Source organism: Citrus clementina, unplaced genomic scaffold (genome assembly GCF_000493195.1).
Source record: "Citrus clementina cultivar Clemenules unplaced genomic scaffold, Citrus_clementina_v1.0 scaffold_8, whole genome shotgun sequence".
NCBI lineage: Eukaryota > Viridiplantae > Streptophyta > Magnoliopsida > Sapindales > Rutaceae > Citrus > Citrus x clementina.
In genome coordinates, this window is record NW_006262022.1 from 19,642,923 (window position 1) to 19,660,318 (window position 17,396).

The 17,396-nt window shown below is 33.9% G+C and overlaps 1 protein-coding gene and 1 pseudogene across 3 annotated transcripts; both read right to left on the reverse strand.

The window, feature by feature from the left end:
- Positions 1 to 1,427: 1,427 nt before the first annotated feature.
- On the reverse strand, positions 1,428 to 2,859 carry LOC18035401 (annotated as a pseudogene).
- A 527-nt stretch (positions 2,860 to 3,386) lies between these two features.
- On the reverse strand, positions 3,387 to 8,520 carry LOC18035241. 3 transcript variants are annotated; one of them, XM_006424193.2, is made up of 6 exons: positions 8,319 to 8,520; positions 7,169 to 7,425; positions 6,171 to 6,382; positions 5,808 to 6,075; positions 5,214 to 5,495; positions 3,387 to 3,577 (listed from the first exon to the last, which is right to left on the reverse strand). In XM_006424193.2, exons 2-6 carry the CDS (start codon positions 7,421 to 7,423, stop codon positions 3,563 to 3,565), a joined length of 1,032 nt encoding a protein of 343 aa, XP_006424256.2. In that variant the 5' UTR covers positions 7,424 to 7,425; positions 8,319 to 8,520; the 3' UTR covers positions 3,387 to 3,562. The 3 variants fall into 3 exon arrangements, with proteins under 3 accessions (XP_006424256.2, XP_024034713.1, XP_024034714.1); XM_024178945.1 differs by having other exon boundaries at positions 7,169 to 7,467; XM_024178946.1 differs by having other exon boundaries at positions 5,182 to 5,495; positions 8,319 to 8,519.
- Between the last annotated feature and the right edge of the window lie 8,876 nt (positions 8,521 to 17,396).

A 17,396-nucleotide genomic window follows, 5' to 3' on the forward strand; every position in this document is an offset into this window, starting at 1 on the left:
TAATAGCGTACCAAGGGAGAACTCAAACCGTAACCTTCACTCTCCAGTCTCCCCTAGTGCGGACTCGCTTAGAGGCGTCAACTTGTCAACCTACCTGAAGCACCCAATAGTACAATTTTAATTATTTTTTAAGTCCTAAAAAGGTAAAATCCATGTTTCAGACTTCTTGTAAACTATGTCATATGCATTGTTAATTTCAACTTGTTGTAAATGGTTTGGCTTCACATTTTGTGAAGACTAAAGTCCCACGTTGAAAATTTGAGACCCCTCCCCTCCTTGTTGCAACTTATAAACATAGGTGCTTAGTTTGTAAATTAATCAACAACAAAATTTGGCTTAATATAATCTTAATAATAAGGTACTTAACATACAAGTATTTGTTTTATACCATAAGTGAGGAGAAAAGTACAATAAAAAAAAAAAGACAAAAACAAAGTAGGATATTCGCGAATCGGATTTTGCAGATTAGACATCAATTCATATCCAATCTATGGTTTTGCAGATTGTAAATTTTCAATCCAATCCAACTCATGGATTGACGAATTCAATCCAAATCCAATCCATACATCTGCATATTTGATGCGGATTTGACCTAATCCATATCCAATCCACCATTTTGCGAATTGGTCTGCGGATTAAAAACTTTTAATTTTGTTCATTCTACAAACTAATTAAATAAAAAAAATATAATTTAAAAATAATTTTTATTACCGATCAAATTCAAAATTGAATAAGATTTAAATAAATTAATTGTTTAAATAAAGTAATAATGCATTCAAAGTTTTAAATATAATACAGTGAAAAAAAAATCTCATTTGTTTAAATCAATATATAAAAATTAACTAAAATTATAAAAATTAAATAAAATTAACTGCTTAGAAAGCTATATTTGTTTATTTAATTATATTTATTATATATTATTATCAGATAAAATATGTATAGTGTTAATGTAACTATATTTTAACTTATTTATTTATTAATAAGTAGTAATGTCACATTTACAAGTTTTATTTTTTTAATTAAATAAATATGTATCTTTATTTTATCGTGGATTCGTAGATTTTTACAGATTTATAAAAGTAAATTCATATCCAATTTACCGATTGTGAATATTTAAATGTTCAATCCAATCTAATCCACTAATCAACATATCAAATTTTTACGGATTAATTTTTTATTAATCAAATGAATTGAGCTGATCAGATTGAATTTTAAACACCCTACAACAAAGTGTCTCGGTCTACCTATAGAAAAGAAATTTTACTCGTGTTGATTAAAGATAGTCCAACAGTAGGATCCGGATCCAATTAGAAAAAGAGGCCCAAACGTTGGTTCTAATGGGCCTATGTAAGTCAACAAGTTAATGATTGACCCAACAAGCAATGTGACAAAGGGCAGGCACAAGCAAGGTCAATGGCCTAACAGAGTGCAGTGGCAGAGATTTGGTCACTGTTCTATTTTGAATTGAACTTAATAATCAGATAAGAGGGTTCTTCTCCGAGCAAAAGTCCCCTGAGAATTGCTTGGCGGATCCAGAAACTAAAATGAGGGGGGCTTAGCTCAAAAATTTTTATTTAACTTAGATTTTTTTAATGTTCACTTAAATACATATTAAGTATTATAAACTCAAATTTTATTATTTTTTTAAATTTTAAATAATAATAATAATAAATTATTATTTTTAAATGCGTAAAAATATTATTTTTTGAAGTATTTCCGAAGTAGTTTCCACAAAATATTTAAAAAAATAAAATAATATAGCTAATGAGATTTGAACTAAGGTTTTGAAACCATTAAATAACACTCTTACCATTGAACTACAAGTCTTTCAATATATAAAAAATATGTCCAAACTTTTTTATCCAACATTTTCAGAAGGGATTTGAGGTACATTTAAAAGAAAACTTAATGAAGCCCCTCTTGAGCCTTAATTGGATCCGCCCATGGCTTCACATAAACCTTTTTCATGAATCATTAGATGACCCCCATCAGAACCTTTGTGATATCGGATCCGAGGTAGCTTCTTAGCGAGGTAACGGTGAAATGGCACGAGCTTGTCTTTGTGACCTTGACATAAAAAACAGATTCCTCATTGTTAGGAAATTGATTTTCCATCTCCATTGGATCAAATTCCCATGTGCCAAGGTGCACCATAATGTCTCGATGGAGAGATTCGTGTGCACCTTGTAGTCTGCATGTTATGCTGCAATCAAATTCATAATAAACTTGTCACAACTACTATCTTATTGTGCTTGAGTAATCCAATTTCAAGACAGAAAGAGAAGTTACCTCGTTAGGATTTAGTACTCGTGACATTTGCTTTATGGTTTCAACGTCTCTTTTATTGAAAAGAATTGGATGTCTTTCCATGATTGACGAATAAGGAAACCATTTCTGGATCATCCACCAGTAGAAAAGTCCAGGGAAATGGTGTGCAATTGTAGTTTTACTTGCTCTCTCTTAAGTTGCTTCTTAAATACTTCATCAGCAAGTTTTCAAGGAAAAGAAGGCCACCAATAGTTAATGACCAGAACTACAAGAGCCACACCAGCTGGTCTGCGAGTTTGTCATGAACTAGCTGATATGAAAACAGAAATGCATAAGGCTTTGAACAAAGAATTGGAACACAGGCACTAACATGCCTGTATGGTGTGCATTTGAGACAAGCCCAAATAAGTATGTTAAAATGGAGATCCCAATGACATCGAACTTGTGTCCTAGATTCAGCTGATTAGCGAGTTCTTGAATATCAAATGCTTCGATTTTCACCGGTCGCTTGGGCTTTGGATCACTCTCTCCATATCCAGTTCTGTCAAATGTCAGAACGTATACACCCAGTTCATCCATAAAGTCCTGCATGTCAATTACCGTTTGGTAATTATTCATTCACTCTCTCCATTAGTAATTATTTTTTTATCAAACCTGTTCCAACCGGGAGCTGCTAAGTTACAGCCACTTCAAAATCATGTGAACAGTGGTAACACGTGGTAGGACCTGCATGATTTTTTAAGTGGCTGTAAGTTGCAGCAGCTGTAACTTAGCCAAATCCGTTCCAAAATTGAGCACCAATTTCTGCATTTTAAGCAATTCTAAAGCACAAAATTGATAATTATGCTTCTCTAAATTTTCCTATAATATACTGCAAATTTGAAGTTATTATCCTCTGAATACACCAATTACCTAACTGGTTTCATGTAATTTTAGGACCAATTTTACATGTTGTCTTGATCTTGCTAAACATTCTGCAAAGTTACCTAGTCTTTAAACAACTTATACGAATAACAATCTGCAGGGTTTAGAGTAAAGTTCATACTTGAGTTAGTGGCAAATTAATGTTCTTGCCCCTTGGAGGAGTCAAAGCCATGAACAAGGATACGTTTATATACTTAGCATTTTCCTTTGGAACACCCCTTTCTCTGTAAGCCAAATGCCTTCCATCACTGAGCCTGATTCTTGGTAATTCAACAGGAGGACCATTCGGCTACCCACATATTTTAGGAGGTGGAGGTTTTATGCTCTTATTCGTATACACCAAAACTACAAATCCCCAACACTATAGCTGCTACTGCAAACATGGCTGAAAAAAGAAGACAGATAATCATTAGTCATATTTAGGAGAAACCACCGAAGTAATCACTTCGAAAACTATGTAGAAGTAAAATCAACCAGAAGAGTCTTTTTTAAGGAGAAATTAAAGAGAACTTTGAGATAGATTTAAGGCTAACATGTAGCAGACATGTTAATTTAATCAGTTCCGTGTTTGACTACCTGCCATTCTTGTAAGTCTTAACAACTTTTACATAGCAGAAAATTGAGAAAAACTGAATATGTGGTACATCCCAATTCCCATTGCACTATATGAGTACACTAGTTGACAGAAAACTATGAAAAAGAAAAAAGAAAGATAAAAACAAACACAACACAGAATTTATGTTCAAGGTCGGTGGATGGAAACTCAACATGCACCATTATAGGGGCCTATATCTGTCGGCTTCACTAAGATGTGTAGCCATTTTTATGCCAAGTTAACATTGTAGGGTCTACAAATTTATGCAGGTGACTCAATTCTCTCCAGATTAACAAAGTAGGTGAACTTTAAAGTCAATTTCTACTTTTGAGCTTTGTTAGTTTGGATGTTAGCTGGTACAAGCTCTCAAAAAGAGAATGTATAGAAAATCAAATATCTATTCAATCGCATAAGTAAAATTATGAGCCTACAGAACATAATGCTTACCCTGATGGGACCATATTCTGTAAATTTTTCTGCTGCTTTTGATGTGGGACCATCTCTTAGATATATTATATATAGAAGTCACAGAAGTGTACATGTGATGTTGAAGTTCTTTGACAACATAAGATTCATTTGTGGGAAGAAGTTGTATGTCAAAGTGTTTAAAAGAAACACTGGGAAAGGTCTCTCCTCTCTACACCATGTATTACTGAGTTCATCTATCATGGCACAATGAAAGAAGTTGAAAATGTACAGAAACATGTACAAAGAAACACTGAAATTACATTTGGGCATCAACGGCAATCAATTTCAAGCCTCTTCCTCTTTATGATGCAATGCATAGTAATTTAGCAGCCTTAGAGGCAATAAGCAGAGGCATATTATAACCCAAAAAAGATCCTCAAAATTTGTTTTTGATGTTGAAAGAGAAAAGCAAAGGAAAAAGGTAAAATGAATCAGCCAGGATCAACCATGGGATCTCTTCACTAGCTACCTCATGAATGAATTTGCTGATCCATGGGAAAGATTCCCAAGAGAGGAAGGGAAAGATTCCCAAGTGAGGAATCAAATTTTAGATATGCAGACATTTAATGCTACTGTAGATTAAATACTAAGGCACATAAAAATAAATCTATGAAACTTCATTTTCAGATTAAGAGAATTCATCATCCATTCCTTTAGATGAAGAAAGATTAGGAGCTGATTTATCAGGAAAGAGAACATATTGAGTGGGAAAATGAGAACATATATGAAAATTCCTATAAGTAAGCATCTGAAAGGATAGAAAACATTTGAGTGGGAAAACCGAGAGAACAAAGTTCCTTTACATTATTTATATAAATGATTCCTGGAGAAGATTTTCTACAGATACTAACATATTATGATCATCATAAAAGGAAAACTCAAGATAAAACATTGAATAGTTTATTCAATATAAAACCAATACATACAAGGCAACTACAAGACGAGACGCTTATCTGACCAAAAGAGCCCTTATAATTGCTTCACAAAATTTTCTCTCAAAAATGAGAAGATGTCCTGCATCTGGAACCTCGTGATACTGAATCCAAGGAAGCTTCTCAGAGATAAATTGATTAATTTGAGAAGGGATGATTCTGTCTTCACATCCTTGCCAAATGTGAACTGAGCCCTCATTGTCTGGGAATGGATTAATTAGATCAGTGGGATCAAATTCCCATTTAGCATAACCTGTCTTTAGGTCTCGATAAAGAGATTCATGAATACCTTGCTGTAGAATCTTTTCCTGCATTAGAAACATAAGAATTATCAGGTGAAGAACCAAGCTATCAGCCACTTCACCATTGATCATGCAATCAAATGAAAAACAAAACAAATTGAAAGAAATTTATTTGATGGTCACTAGTGCAGGATAATTGTTTGATGTGTCAACTGAAATTGTCGCTGTACTAAAGGTAACTGAAAGAAACCAGAAAAAATTGGAGATATATAAAAGAAACATAGTTGATGGGCCATCCATCATCCAATGCTTACATATTCAGCCGAGAAAGTGCTTTATTTGATGTCATATACTACAATGTGCAAGCGACGTGATTACCTGACCCTCACTTGGGGATTCTGACAACTTCTTCAAGATCTCCAAATCTGGGGGACTAAAGATATCCATATTACCAGACATGATACTTAAGGTTGGAAACCATTTCTGAGACATCCACGAGTTTAGTAACCAAGGAAAGTAATAAGCAATCCGAAATGTCCTTTGATTTTCCACAGGCAACCTCTTCAAAGCTTCTCTTGATAAATTAGCAGGAAGACAAGGCCACCAATAGTGCACAAATGGAACTACCAGGGAAGCTCCGGCCAGCCTGTGATAAGACTTCAGTGGAATTAGAAGAAGAGCAGTCATAATGTCAAAGAAGTGAAAGGAAAGACAAGCAGCACAGTTACGTAAGTTTCATGCCTCTGTGGAATGTATTTTAGGCAACCATAAACAGGATAGGCTCCCATTGAGATGCCAATAACATAAAACTTAGACCCTATCTGCAACTTGTCTGCTAGTTGTTCAACATCACATGCTTCAGTTTTCACGGTGCGTAATGGATGTGGATCACTTTCACCATAACCTGGTCGGTCGAAGGAGAGAAAATAAATCTTGAGTTCCTCTATAAGCTCCTGCAAATATAGGCATGAAGATAAATTTTCAAAATTTAAAAGCACGCAATCCAATTCTATCAAGGACTGCAGAGAAAAGACGTGCATATACTGAAATGAGAATATTCCCATGATGTGATTCAACATGAAATGGTTAGTGTAATATGATATAACTACGTCCAGATCAAAAATCAAATAATATAACTGGCAATTGTGTATCTAGAATTACTTTGTTGTAGTTGATGACTAGTTTCATTAATTTTCATTCATCTGACATCACCCCAGTGGATTGCAAGCTTAGTTTAAATTAGCCATACAGACATACAGATAATACCTGAGTTATGCAAATCATATATAGGAACATATATATATACAGATGACTTTTTTTTTTCCCCAATTTTCTAAATGTGATAGAAAGCAAAATATCGATACCTGATAGTAACTAGTGCCCTATCAATTTCAGTAGCCATCTTTGTATTTCTAACTATCCAAATGAATTATTATGGTTTGAATTGCTAATATCATGTTAGTCTCATATTGTAAACACCTGAACTTTCCTGTCCGTCTCTCTTTCTCTCTCTTGGTGGTGGTTCAAGGATTAGAACCAATCTGTATTGACTGTCAGTATGAAAAGAAAAAAAAAAAAATTGGAACAACTTTTATTCTAGATGGACCTTTAAAAAAATATGCAAAATGCTCTTAATCATACTATCCAGCTAAATCATGTTTGCTCTTATGGTAATAATTACTAAGAACAGAAAGAGCAACATTGAAAATATTTAATCTTAAGGTGTGCAGAGTTCATACCTGAGAGACAGGTAAATTAAGATCTTTGGAGCTGCCAAAGCCATGAATGATAATGATCTTATGATTAGCCTCTTCCTTGGGAACTCCTGCTTCCCTATAAGCCACATGCCTCCCATCACTAAGTTTGATTCTGGGCGAAGTAACTGGGGGACCGCCTGGTGATCCACATAACTTTGAAGGAGGCGGCGGCTTTAATGCCTGATAAGCCAATCCAATAAGTCCCACAGCCAATGCGACTGCTATTGGTGCAAACATTGCTGGACAAATTATGACATGATATTTGTCATGTCACCAACAAACTTACATAACAAAGAAATATAACTATCAATGACTATTAATTAAATATCATCCAAATATAGGAAAAATGATATCCATGAAGACTCACAGTTATAATGCCCGAAAAAGAAAGAAAAACATCTATACATTACACATGGAGGACCTCTAGGATAGATTATCTGTTGCCTCTGTGGCTCAGGAAGGTATGTTTTTTTGTCTCTTACTGCTCATGATTATTCAATAAAATTAGCAGATAACATATGTTTATTTTAGTTCTTATAGTGAATAATATTGACAACCATGGGTCTTATTAGGAGTTATTGATTATCAGCAGTCGTTAATGGTCTTTAACTAACATCAAACTGTACAAAATATAATGGATCCTTCTCAGTCTCTTAAATTGTCATGTTTATTTTGAACACACTTTCAAAACTTCATTCTTGATAACAATATTTTATAACAATCAACAACCAATCTGTCAATTAACCCATGACTTTACTCATTCTTGACTTTGGGAAAGCAGAGAATTCACCAAATACCAAGATGATCAATATAACTTGTCAATAACCGCATTTACTTGAGCATCAAAATAGGTTTAGATTATGACAGCTTAAATCACAACTATTTATACCTATGAATCAAAAGAGATTTTCCTGACGAACAAGATGATCAAATAGAACTTTACAAACATATAGAAGGTACATGCAGCAAAACCAAGCTCAGCCCAGAATCATAAATCTAGCCAAAAAAGAAAAAAAAAATCATATCCTTTGAAAACAATCACTGCTACGTCTTCAAATAAACTTAATAAAAGAACCCAGAAGTAGAATAACAAATAAAACAAAAAGAGACATAGTAAAGAAGAAACACTCACCAAGAGGAAGTGACAGTAAACTCAACTGGGTCTGGCTCTGTTAGCTCTGGTGCGAGCTCTGGCTGATGCAGATGATGAAAGCTTGTTTCTTGACTCAATTGCCATTTCTTGCTATTATTATAGGAGTAGTCTTCAACTTATACTGTTGTACAAGACATTTGAAAAGCCTCCCCAAGTAAATGTGGTTCACAAACAAAAACGTGATGGTGCCAAACGATATTTTTTAGGAACAACAAACCAGCGTGAAGAATGTTGAAAAGTCAAAATTGGTGATTTATTTATTTAAATTAGTTGAAAAAGAAGAGGTGGGCCACATGCATAATTAGGGGTGGGCATCTTAATATGATCCGATCCGAATTTGATTTGGATTTGAAAGCAAATCCGATTGGATGAAATTTGTACGATCCGATCGGATTTGGTTCGGATCAGATCGGATTTGAATAAATTTGAATCATTCGATCAGAGTGCAAATCAAATTTGCACTGTAAACTAAAAAAAACTAAAAATTAAAAAAATAAGCTAAATGACTAAATATTTTTGGATGATAATTTTTATTTTAGTTTATTTTATTGTTGGATGATATAATGGTAATATTTATTTTGTGATTTTGTGTTGTTTATTTATTTGGAGACTTTGAGTAATGTTTGATTGTTTATTTTGTGTTGTTTGTTTGGAGACTTGGAGTTGAAGCAAAGTTTATTTTGTGTTATTCATTTGGACTTTGGAGAGTTGGAGCAATGTTTATTTTGTGTTGCTTATTTGGAGGCTTGGACTTGGAGTAATGTTTATGCACCTAGCTTGTAAGAGGATTACTAATTAAATTAAATGGGAGTGTTTGTACAAAATGAAAGCATATGAGAATATAAATGTGCCATATAGATTATTAGATTTGATCATTTAAATGTTTTCATTTTAATGGTTTATATTTATTTATTTTTGTGAATGGAAACTTTGTATCGGCTTGTTTTCTTGGTATATGTCAATGCCATATTGTCAAGGAAATAATATATTGTCATTTGTCAACTTGTTTTCATTTTTTTTTAATGGTTAATAAGTTTTCAATTTAATTATATATTTCATAAATTTTTTGTGAGAATTGTCAAAAAGGTCCAAATCCGATTTCAATCCAAATTAATCCAAATCCAAAATATAATCCGAATCCGAAATATAATCCAAAATCTAAACTCATCCGATTCGATCCGAATCTGAGCAATCCAAAATTTTCATCCGATCCGAATAATTCGGATTGGATTTAAAGTCGGATTGAATTTAGATGAATTTTTTTTCAATCCGAATTATCTGAAATCCAATCGGATTCATCCGAATCCGAAATTGCCCACCCTTATGCATAATTGACTTTTAGAGAAGTTAGGAACATCATGCATGATTTTTTTCAAAAATGAATTTTTTTGTAACTTTATGAAAATGTTTTTGATGCAATTGAAGAGTTTTTCAAAAGATAGAAATGGTGGCCAAAATCATTGAAATAATTGCATGCAAATTGGATGTCATGTGCAAGCTTGGTGCATATAAATAGAGAGCATTTCTTCATTTCATTTCATCCCAAAAATTTATTAAGCTTATAAATTTTTAAGCTTTTGAGAAAAGGGAGAAAAGCGTGTCTGGAAAATTCATCTTTCTTGCAGAGTATGAGAGTACTGGGTATATTTGGGTTTCTGGGAAGTGAGATTCGTTAGTCAAATTTGTACTCTATTAATTGTTAAATAAATAATTATTCTTTCCTAACCCCGTGGACGTAGGCATATTGCCGAACCACGTAAATTTTGTGTCCTTTATTTTTTTGTAATTATTTGATGCGCTTGATTCCGCATTTCGCGCACAACAAGTGGTATCAGAGCCGACGGTTCGTACTTGGGGGATACAGTACTGTTCACGTATACGATACTATTCCCGTATATGGTACTATTCACATACGGTATTGTTCACGAATACGGTGGAGACGACCATTTGTACTTGGGAGACAGTCTATTGTAAGTAATGTGTATTTTTGCATGTCTAGGAAAGTTTTGTCAACAAGGCGATAAGAGTCTAAGAGTATGGGTTTTAAGTGGGACCGTTGTGACCCCTCCATTCTCCTGAGAACTTTCCTGGTGCATTTATTCACGCGAAATTTACATCACAAAGACTGTTTTTCAAGTGGAAATAGTTCGTTGAGAAAATGGTAGTAGATGAAACTTCTAGAATTGGGGAGAGATCTATCGAGACTATTTCAGGAGACACTTCAGGTGGGAGGGGAGATTTGTTAAAACGTTATTCAACACATGTTATAGGAGGCCAGAAAATCAATGTTGAAAAGTTTGATGGGAAAATCAACTTCGACATGTGGAGGTGCGAAGTTATGGATGCCCTTATTCAAATCAATCTCGATATTGTTCTGAAAAATAAAAGACACTTGTATGATGAAGAAACTTGGGATCGTATGAACGAGAAAGCTTGTGGTCAAATCAGATCTTGTTTGACTAAGGAAGTGAAATACTTGGTGAAAGATGAAGAGTGTACGATGACTTTATGGCGTACATTGAAGGAGAAGTACTTGCTAAAAAGTCTTAAAAATCGCCTTCATGCAATGAGCCAAGTATATGGCTTTCGAATGAAGCCTGGGGTGTTAATGCACGATAATGTCTCAAAATTTAAAAAGTTACTTGCTGGTTTGAAAAATCTTGATGAAGATATTAAGGATGAAGTCAAGGCTATGATTCTGTTACACTCACTACCAGAGGAATATAGCCATTTTGTGACTACCTTGATATATGGGAAAAGCGTGATCATCTTCAAAGAGGTTTGCACAGCATTGACCAATTTAGAAATTCAGAATAATGATAAACATTCCGAAAAAGCATCGTTTGAAGCTTTGGTGAGCAGAAATTAAGCGATGGAGAAAAATAAGAAGCGTGGTGGAAAGAATTATTGATCTAAATCGAGAAGCAGAAATATAACTCGAGATGAGTGTACATTTTGTCATGAAAAGGGTCATTGGAGGAAAGATTGTCCGAAGGCTCATAAGAGAGATAGAAAGAAACCAGCAACAACAAACATGACACGTAAAGATGAGGATTCTGATTATTGACTAAGTATTACACCTACAACATATGTGGCTAGTAGAGCAAGTGGATACTTAATACTGGAGTAACTATCATTGTGTCCCATCAGGGAATGGTTACGAATTCAGCGAATTGGAATCTGGTGCAGTTGTGATGGGGAATGATCAACCTTTGTTGCACGATGGGGATAAGTACAGTTCGACTCAAGCTATTCGATGGATTGGTCAGAGAACTCAAAGAGGTTAGATTTGTTCCAGCTTTAAAGAAAAATCTAATTTCTGTGGGTGCTTTGGAAGCTAAAGGCTACAAGGTTATCATTGAAGATGACACAATGAAGTTTACACATGGGCTATGGTGATTCTGTAAGGAGTTCGGCGTCACAATTTATACTATTTGAATGAAGGTACAACTGATGAAGAAAATATTGCTGAGGTGCATAGTTACACCACTAAGCTATGTCATGTACGACTGTGATATGCTGGAGAGAAGTCTTTTCAAACTCTGATGAAGCATGAACTCTTAAAACGTACCAAAAATTATAAATTAAATTTTTGTGAGCATTGTATAGTAGGCAAGAAAATAAGGGTCAAATTTGGTACAGCTAATCACGATACTCGTGAGATCCTTGAATATGTTCACAGTGATGTATGGGGACCAACCAAGACTACATCAATTGGTGGAAGCCATTATTTTGTTACATTTATTGATGATTTCTCTAGACGTGTGTGGGTGTACACCATGCGAGCAAATGATGATGTTCTAGAGATTTTCGTGAAATGAAATAAACTGGTTGAGACTTAAACTGACAGAAAGATTAAAGTATTACGATCTGAGAATGTGGGTGAATATACTTCTGATCAATTCTTGCAAGTATGCCAGAATGAGGGTATTAAAAGAAATTTCACAGTGAGACATACTCCGCAACAGAAATGTGTGGTTGAGTGTATGAATCGTACTTTACTGAAGAAGGTACGATGTATAATATCTAATTCTGGTTTAGATAAAAAGTTGTAGGCTAAGGTTGTGAGTTACGCAAGTCAATTAATAAACCGATTGCCTTCTGCTGCAATTGGAGGTAAAACTCCTATGGAAATGTGGTCTGGAAAACATGTACAAGACTATAATTCTCTTCGTATATTCGGGTGTCTAGCTTATTATCATGTCAAAGATGGTAAACTAGATCCTCGTGCTAGAAAAACTATATTTGTGGGATTCAAAGGTGGAGTAAAAGGCTTCAAACTTTAGATCTCGAAGATAAAAAGTTTGTGTGTGGCAGAGATGTCGTGTTTGATGAAGCTTCAATGGTGAAATCTCAAGTTCTTAGCATGTAAAGAACAATACCACATATGTATTGCAGTGGGTAGAGTTTGATGCAACTCTATATGTACCAATTAATTCTACATTAGAGAAGAGTTCAACTATGGAGATAACACCCAGAGTTGAAGAAAATATTGTTTCTTCTGATGTCCCATAAAATGAAGAAATAATTAATGGTGTAGATAATGATGATTCTATAGCAACAAGAAGGCCAAGAAGAGAGATAAAGAAACTTAAATGACTTACTAAAGACATAGTGGTAGCCTATGCACTTTCAGTTATTGATGATGACATCCCCAACACTTTTGGTGAAGCATTACACAACAATGAAAATGATCAGTGGAAGTTAGCCATGGAGGAAGAGATGAAATCTCTTCATCAAAATCAGACTTGGGAACTTGTAGAGTTACCAAAGGGGAAAATGGCTATTGGCAATAAATGGGTCTACACCAACAAGCAAGGATCTCCAAATCAATCAACTATTTGATACAAGGCAAGACTCGTTGCAAAATGTTTTGCTCAGAAGGAAGGTATTGACTACAATGAAGTTTTCTCTCCAGTCGTAAAACATACTTCCATTCGTATCCTACTTGCCTTAGTAGCTGAATTTGAGTTAGAATTGACTCAATTAGATGTTAAGACGTCATTCTTGCATAGAGATTTGGATGAGGAAATCTATATGACTCAACCTTGTGGTTTCAAAGTTGCTGGAAAGGAGAATCATATGTGTAGGTTGATTAAATCTTTGTACGGACTGAAGCAATCGCCAAGGCAGTGGTACAAAAGATTTGTTCAATTTATACAAGGGCAGAAATTCACCAGAAGTAAACACGATCAATGTGTTTACTTTAGAAGACTACTAAATGAAGCTTTCATCTATTTGTTACTCTATGTCGACGATATGCTTATAGCTTCGAAGAATAGAGATGAGATTGAAAGATTAAAGAAGCAGCTGGCTTCTGAGTTCAAGATAAAAGACTTGAGTGATGCACAGAGAATACTTGGGATGAGATTCGTAGAGACAGAAGAATGAGAGCGTATGATTGACTCAAAAAGTCGTATTTTGAAGAAAAGTGCTAGAAAGATTCGATATGGATGACAAAACTAAACCGGTATGTACACATCTAGCTCATCATTTCAAATTAAGTTCTTCTTCATGTCCTACATCTCAAGAGAAGCGCGATTACATGTGTCGTGTTTTATATGCTAGTGTTGTGGGTAGTCTTATGTATGCTATGGTATGCATAAGGCCCGATATATCTCAAACAATGAACATGGTTAGTAGATACATGCACAATCTGGGTAAAAATCACTGGCTTGCAGTAAAGTGGATTCTTCGATATCTGTATGGAACAATTGATATTAGGTCATTGTTCAAGAAAGATTGTGGTCAACAATGTGTGGGGTATTGTGATTCTGATTTCGCTGGAGACCTAGATAAGCGAAGATAAAAAATGGGCTACGTATTCACATTGGGTGGAGGTTCGATTAGCTAGAGGTCGATTCTGTAATCAACAATTGCTCTATCCACTACGGAAGCAGAGTATATGGCAGCAACTGAAGAATCCAACATATCACGCTCGGAAAAAGCACATAGATGTGAAATATCATTATGTGAGAGAGGTTATCGAGGGCAGTGATGTGTTATTGAAAAAGATCGATACTAAGGATAACCCATCAGATACGTTGACAAATGTGATTTCTAGAGTTAAGTTTCAACATTGCTTGAAACTAATTCAAATTCTTCGAATGCATTAAGTTTAGAGAATTTTAAACTACGGTTGGCTTGATCCTAAATTTTGGGTACATAGGCAGTCACATAGATGCAACCACTTTGGGGATGATGGTTTATTGGAAGTCAGCTCAGATTTGGACAAATCTTCGTCGAGGTGGAGAATTATTGCAAAGTCAAAATTGGTGATTTGTTTATTCAAATTAGTTGAAAAAGAAGAGGTGAGCCACATGCATAATTGACTTTTAGAGGAGTTAGGAACCGCATGGATGATTTCTTTCAAAAATGAAGAATTTTTGCAACTTTATAAAGACTTTTTTGATGCAATTAAAGAGTTTTTCAAAAGGTAGAAATGGTGGCCGAAATCATTGAAATAATTGCATGCAAATTGGATGTTAGGTGCAAGCTTGGTGCCTATAAATAGAGAGAATTTCTTCATTCCATTTCATCCTAAAAATTTGTTAAGCTTATAAGTTTCTAAGCTTTTGAGAGAAGGAAGAGAAGCGTGTCTGGGGAATTTATCTTTTCTGTAGAGTGTGAGAGTACTATGTATATTTGAGTTTTTGATAAGTGAGACTCGTTATTCAAATTTGTACTCTATTAATTTTTAAATAAAAAATTATTCTTTCTTGCCCCCGTGGACATAGGCATATTGCCGAATCACATAAATTTTGTGTCCTTTATTTTTCTTTAATTATTTGGTACGCTTGATTCCGCATTCCGCGCACAACAAAGAATTGAATTATATTAGATTAGATTATATAGAGTTAATTATATAGTATTGTAAAATATTTAGTATGTTATTAAATTAGATTCTGTTAAATTAATATAAATAAAGTTGAATAGTATTTAAGTTGATATTTTATGGACACTAGTAAAAATAATCTAAAAGGCAACTAATAAATTAGGTACTTAAATTAGATGTTATTACATATAATTGACAATAAAATAAAATAAATAAAGCTATTTATATATGTAACTAAATTTTATTATATATTTTATATAATAATCAAATAACAAATTAGACGTCTATCAATAACTATGTTCATAGATATAGTTCACTATTAAATATTTATTTATATTTAAAATTGTTGTAAATAAATAATTAAATAATTTTTTATTTATTATTCAATACTAGTTTAAATAAATTATAGAATTAAAAGTTTGAAATTTAATCTTAAATGAGACTGTACATTACTTCATTTAAAATCATATAAACGTTTTTATCTTAAAGTACAAAAAATCAGGTCATGCTACTTTACATAAAATAGAGTGGCTGGGCCACTTGGGCCATCTCTAAACACCCCATTTTAAAGGGTTGTGCCTTATATTGTTATATAAGGGACCTCTCGCCTAAAATTGTGTTCTTGGTAAATGGAAAGGTAAATGTTTTTTAGGTATGTTTATTAAATAATCATACGATATACTCATACTAATTTTCCATTTCTCTTTAGTCAGGGTCTGACTATGGTACCCTATCTCACATTTATAAAAATTAATAAATCTGACTATTTGACAATATGCAAGCTGTGATATAGAATTCTCTGAGGGCATGTTACATATTATTATGTCACATGAAGAGTATTTTTACACAACAATCTGTATGACACTTAGATAATTTTTAGTACAAAAGTTATTACATAAATTTAGTGAACTTTTCAAGTTAGCCAAACAAGATAATTGCACGGATAGAGATAAGAAAGAGCAATATAACCAAAGATAATTTTATTACTTGAAAGAGAAAATACAAGAGAGTTTTTTTACAAGAATGCTTGAGTTGTTAGGTGTTGTGTGTGGTGTGGTGTTGAAAAAAATGGTGGGTGGCACCTCCTATTTATAGAGGTGCTTGCTAAAGTCTAGATCCTTCTATACAGGTGGTGCAAGTTAGCTTAAATATCTCCTAAGTTCTAGAGAGATCTAAGTATACACAAGTGTAGAAATGTCTAGACATATACAAGTTGTAGAGATGTGTAGAGAATTTTAAAATCGGGTCAGGCTTGTTCGTATTTAGGTTGTCCGCTTGTTAAGCGTACTACAGTTCGCTAGCTATATGAGGTGGCCCATTGTTGAGTGCACCTTGATGCTAAGCGCATCCTGTTGTTGGGCATACTTTTATTGAGCGAATTTATGCGCGCTAATTTAGCCTCCGTTGGTGGTAAATTTGAATAGCCCGTAGCAATTAGCACTGTTCATTGTATTAATAAGATAATGTTGGTTTAAAAATATTTTGCAGCGGAAATATTTGGATTGCAATTCTCATACAATATATAAAATACCATAATCTAGAAATCGTACGTTTACTTTTTCGTTGAAGTAATCTAGGCTCCCAGATCATGATCTGTTACCACCACTCCTATTAGATCACGATCCATTACCACTAATCTTGTTAGATCACGATCTGTCACCAATGATCTTCTAGGTTATGACTCAAGTTTGATATGCACTTGATGTGTGGACACCTTTATCAGCACTAAAAGTAACTAGCAAGAGAAAATATTCCTCTTAAAATTAGAGTGAAAAACTCTTTTTCTCTGATCTGTATATTGTGGCTTCTCTGTCTTTTTTGTAGAGAAAAAACTTTTTATATCTCTATTTAGTGGAAACCTAGGCTCCATATTAATATATTTTTTTAATTCTATTAAATCAAATTTGATTTAAATAAAAAAAAAACCAAAAGTGGTGTTACTTGTTCATGATATAGGGGCTCATATTGTACAATAACACAAGGCCCTTTACACAGAAGCACATTAAATAGAGCCTCCCACTAAATAATATATTTAGTCTTTTAACCTAAATAACTAGTTCTCTTACTTATTAATCTAGTAGCGGTGCAGTCAATTAAATGAGCTAACTCGGGGATCATTTGAGTACATACAATGTGGCTACAATAATTAGGCATGTAATTAAACTAGCCCAGTTATTTAATTTCAAATATACTCCACTAAATGATTGAAACTGACATCCATA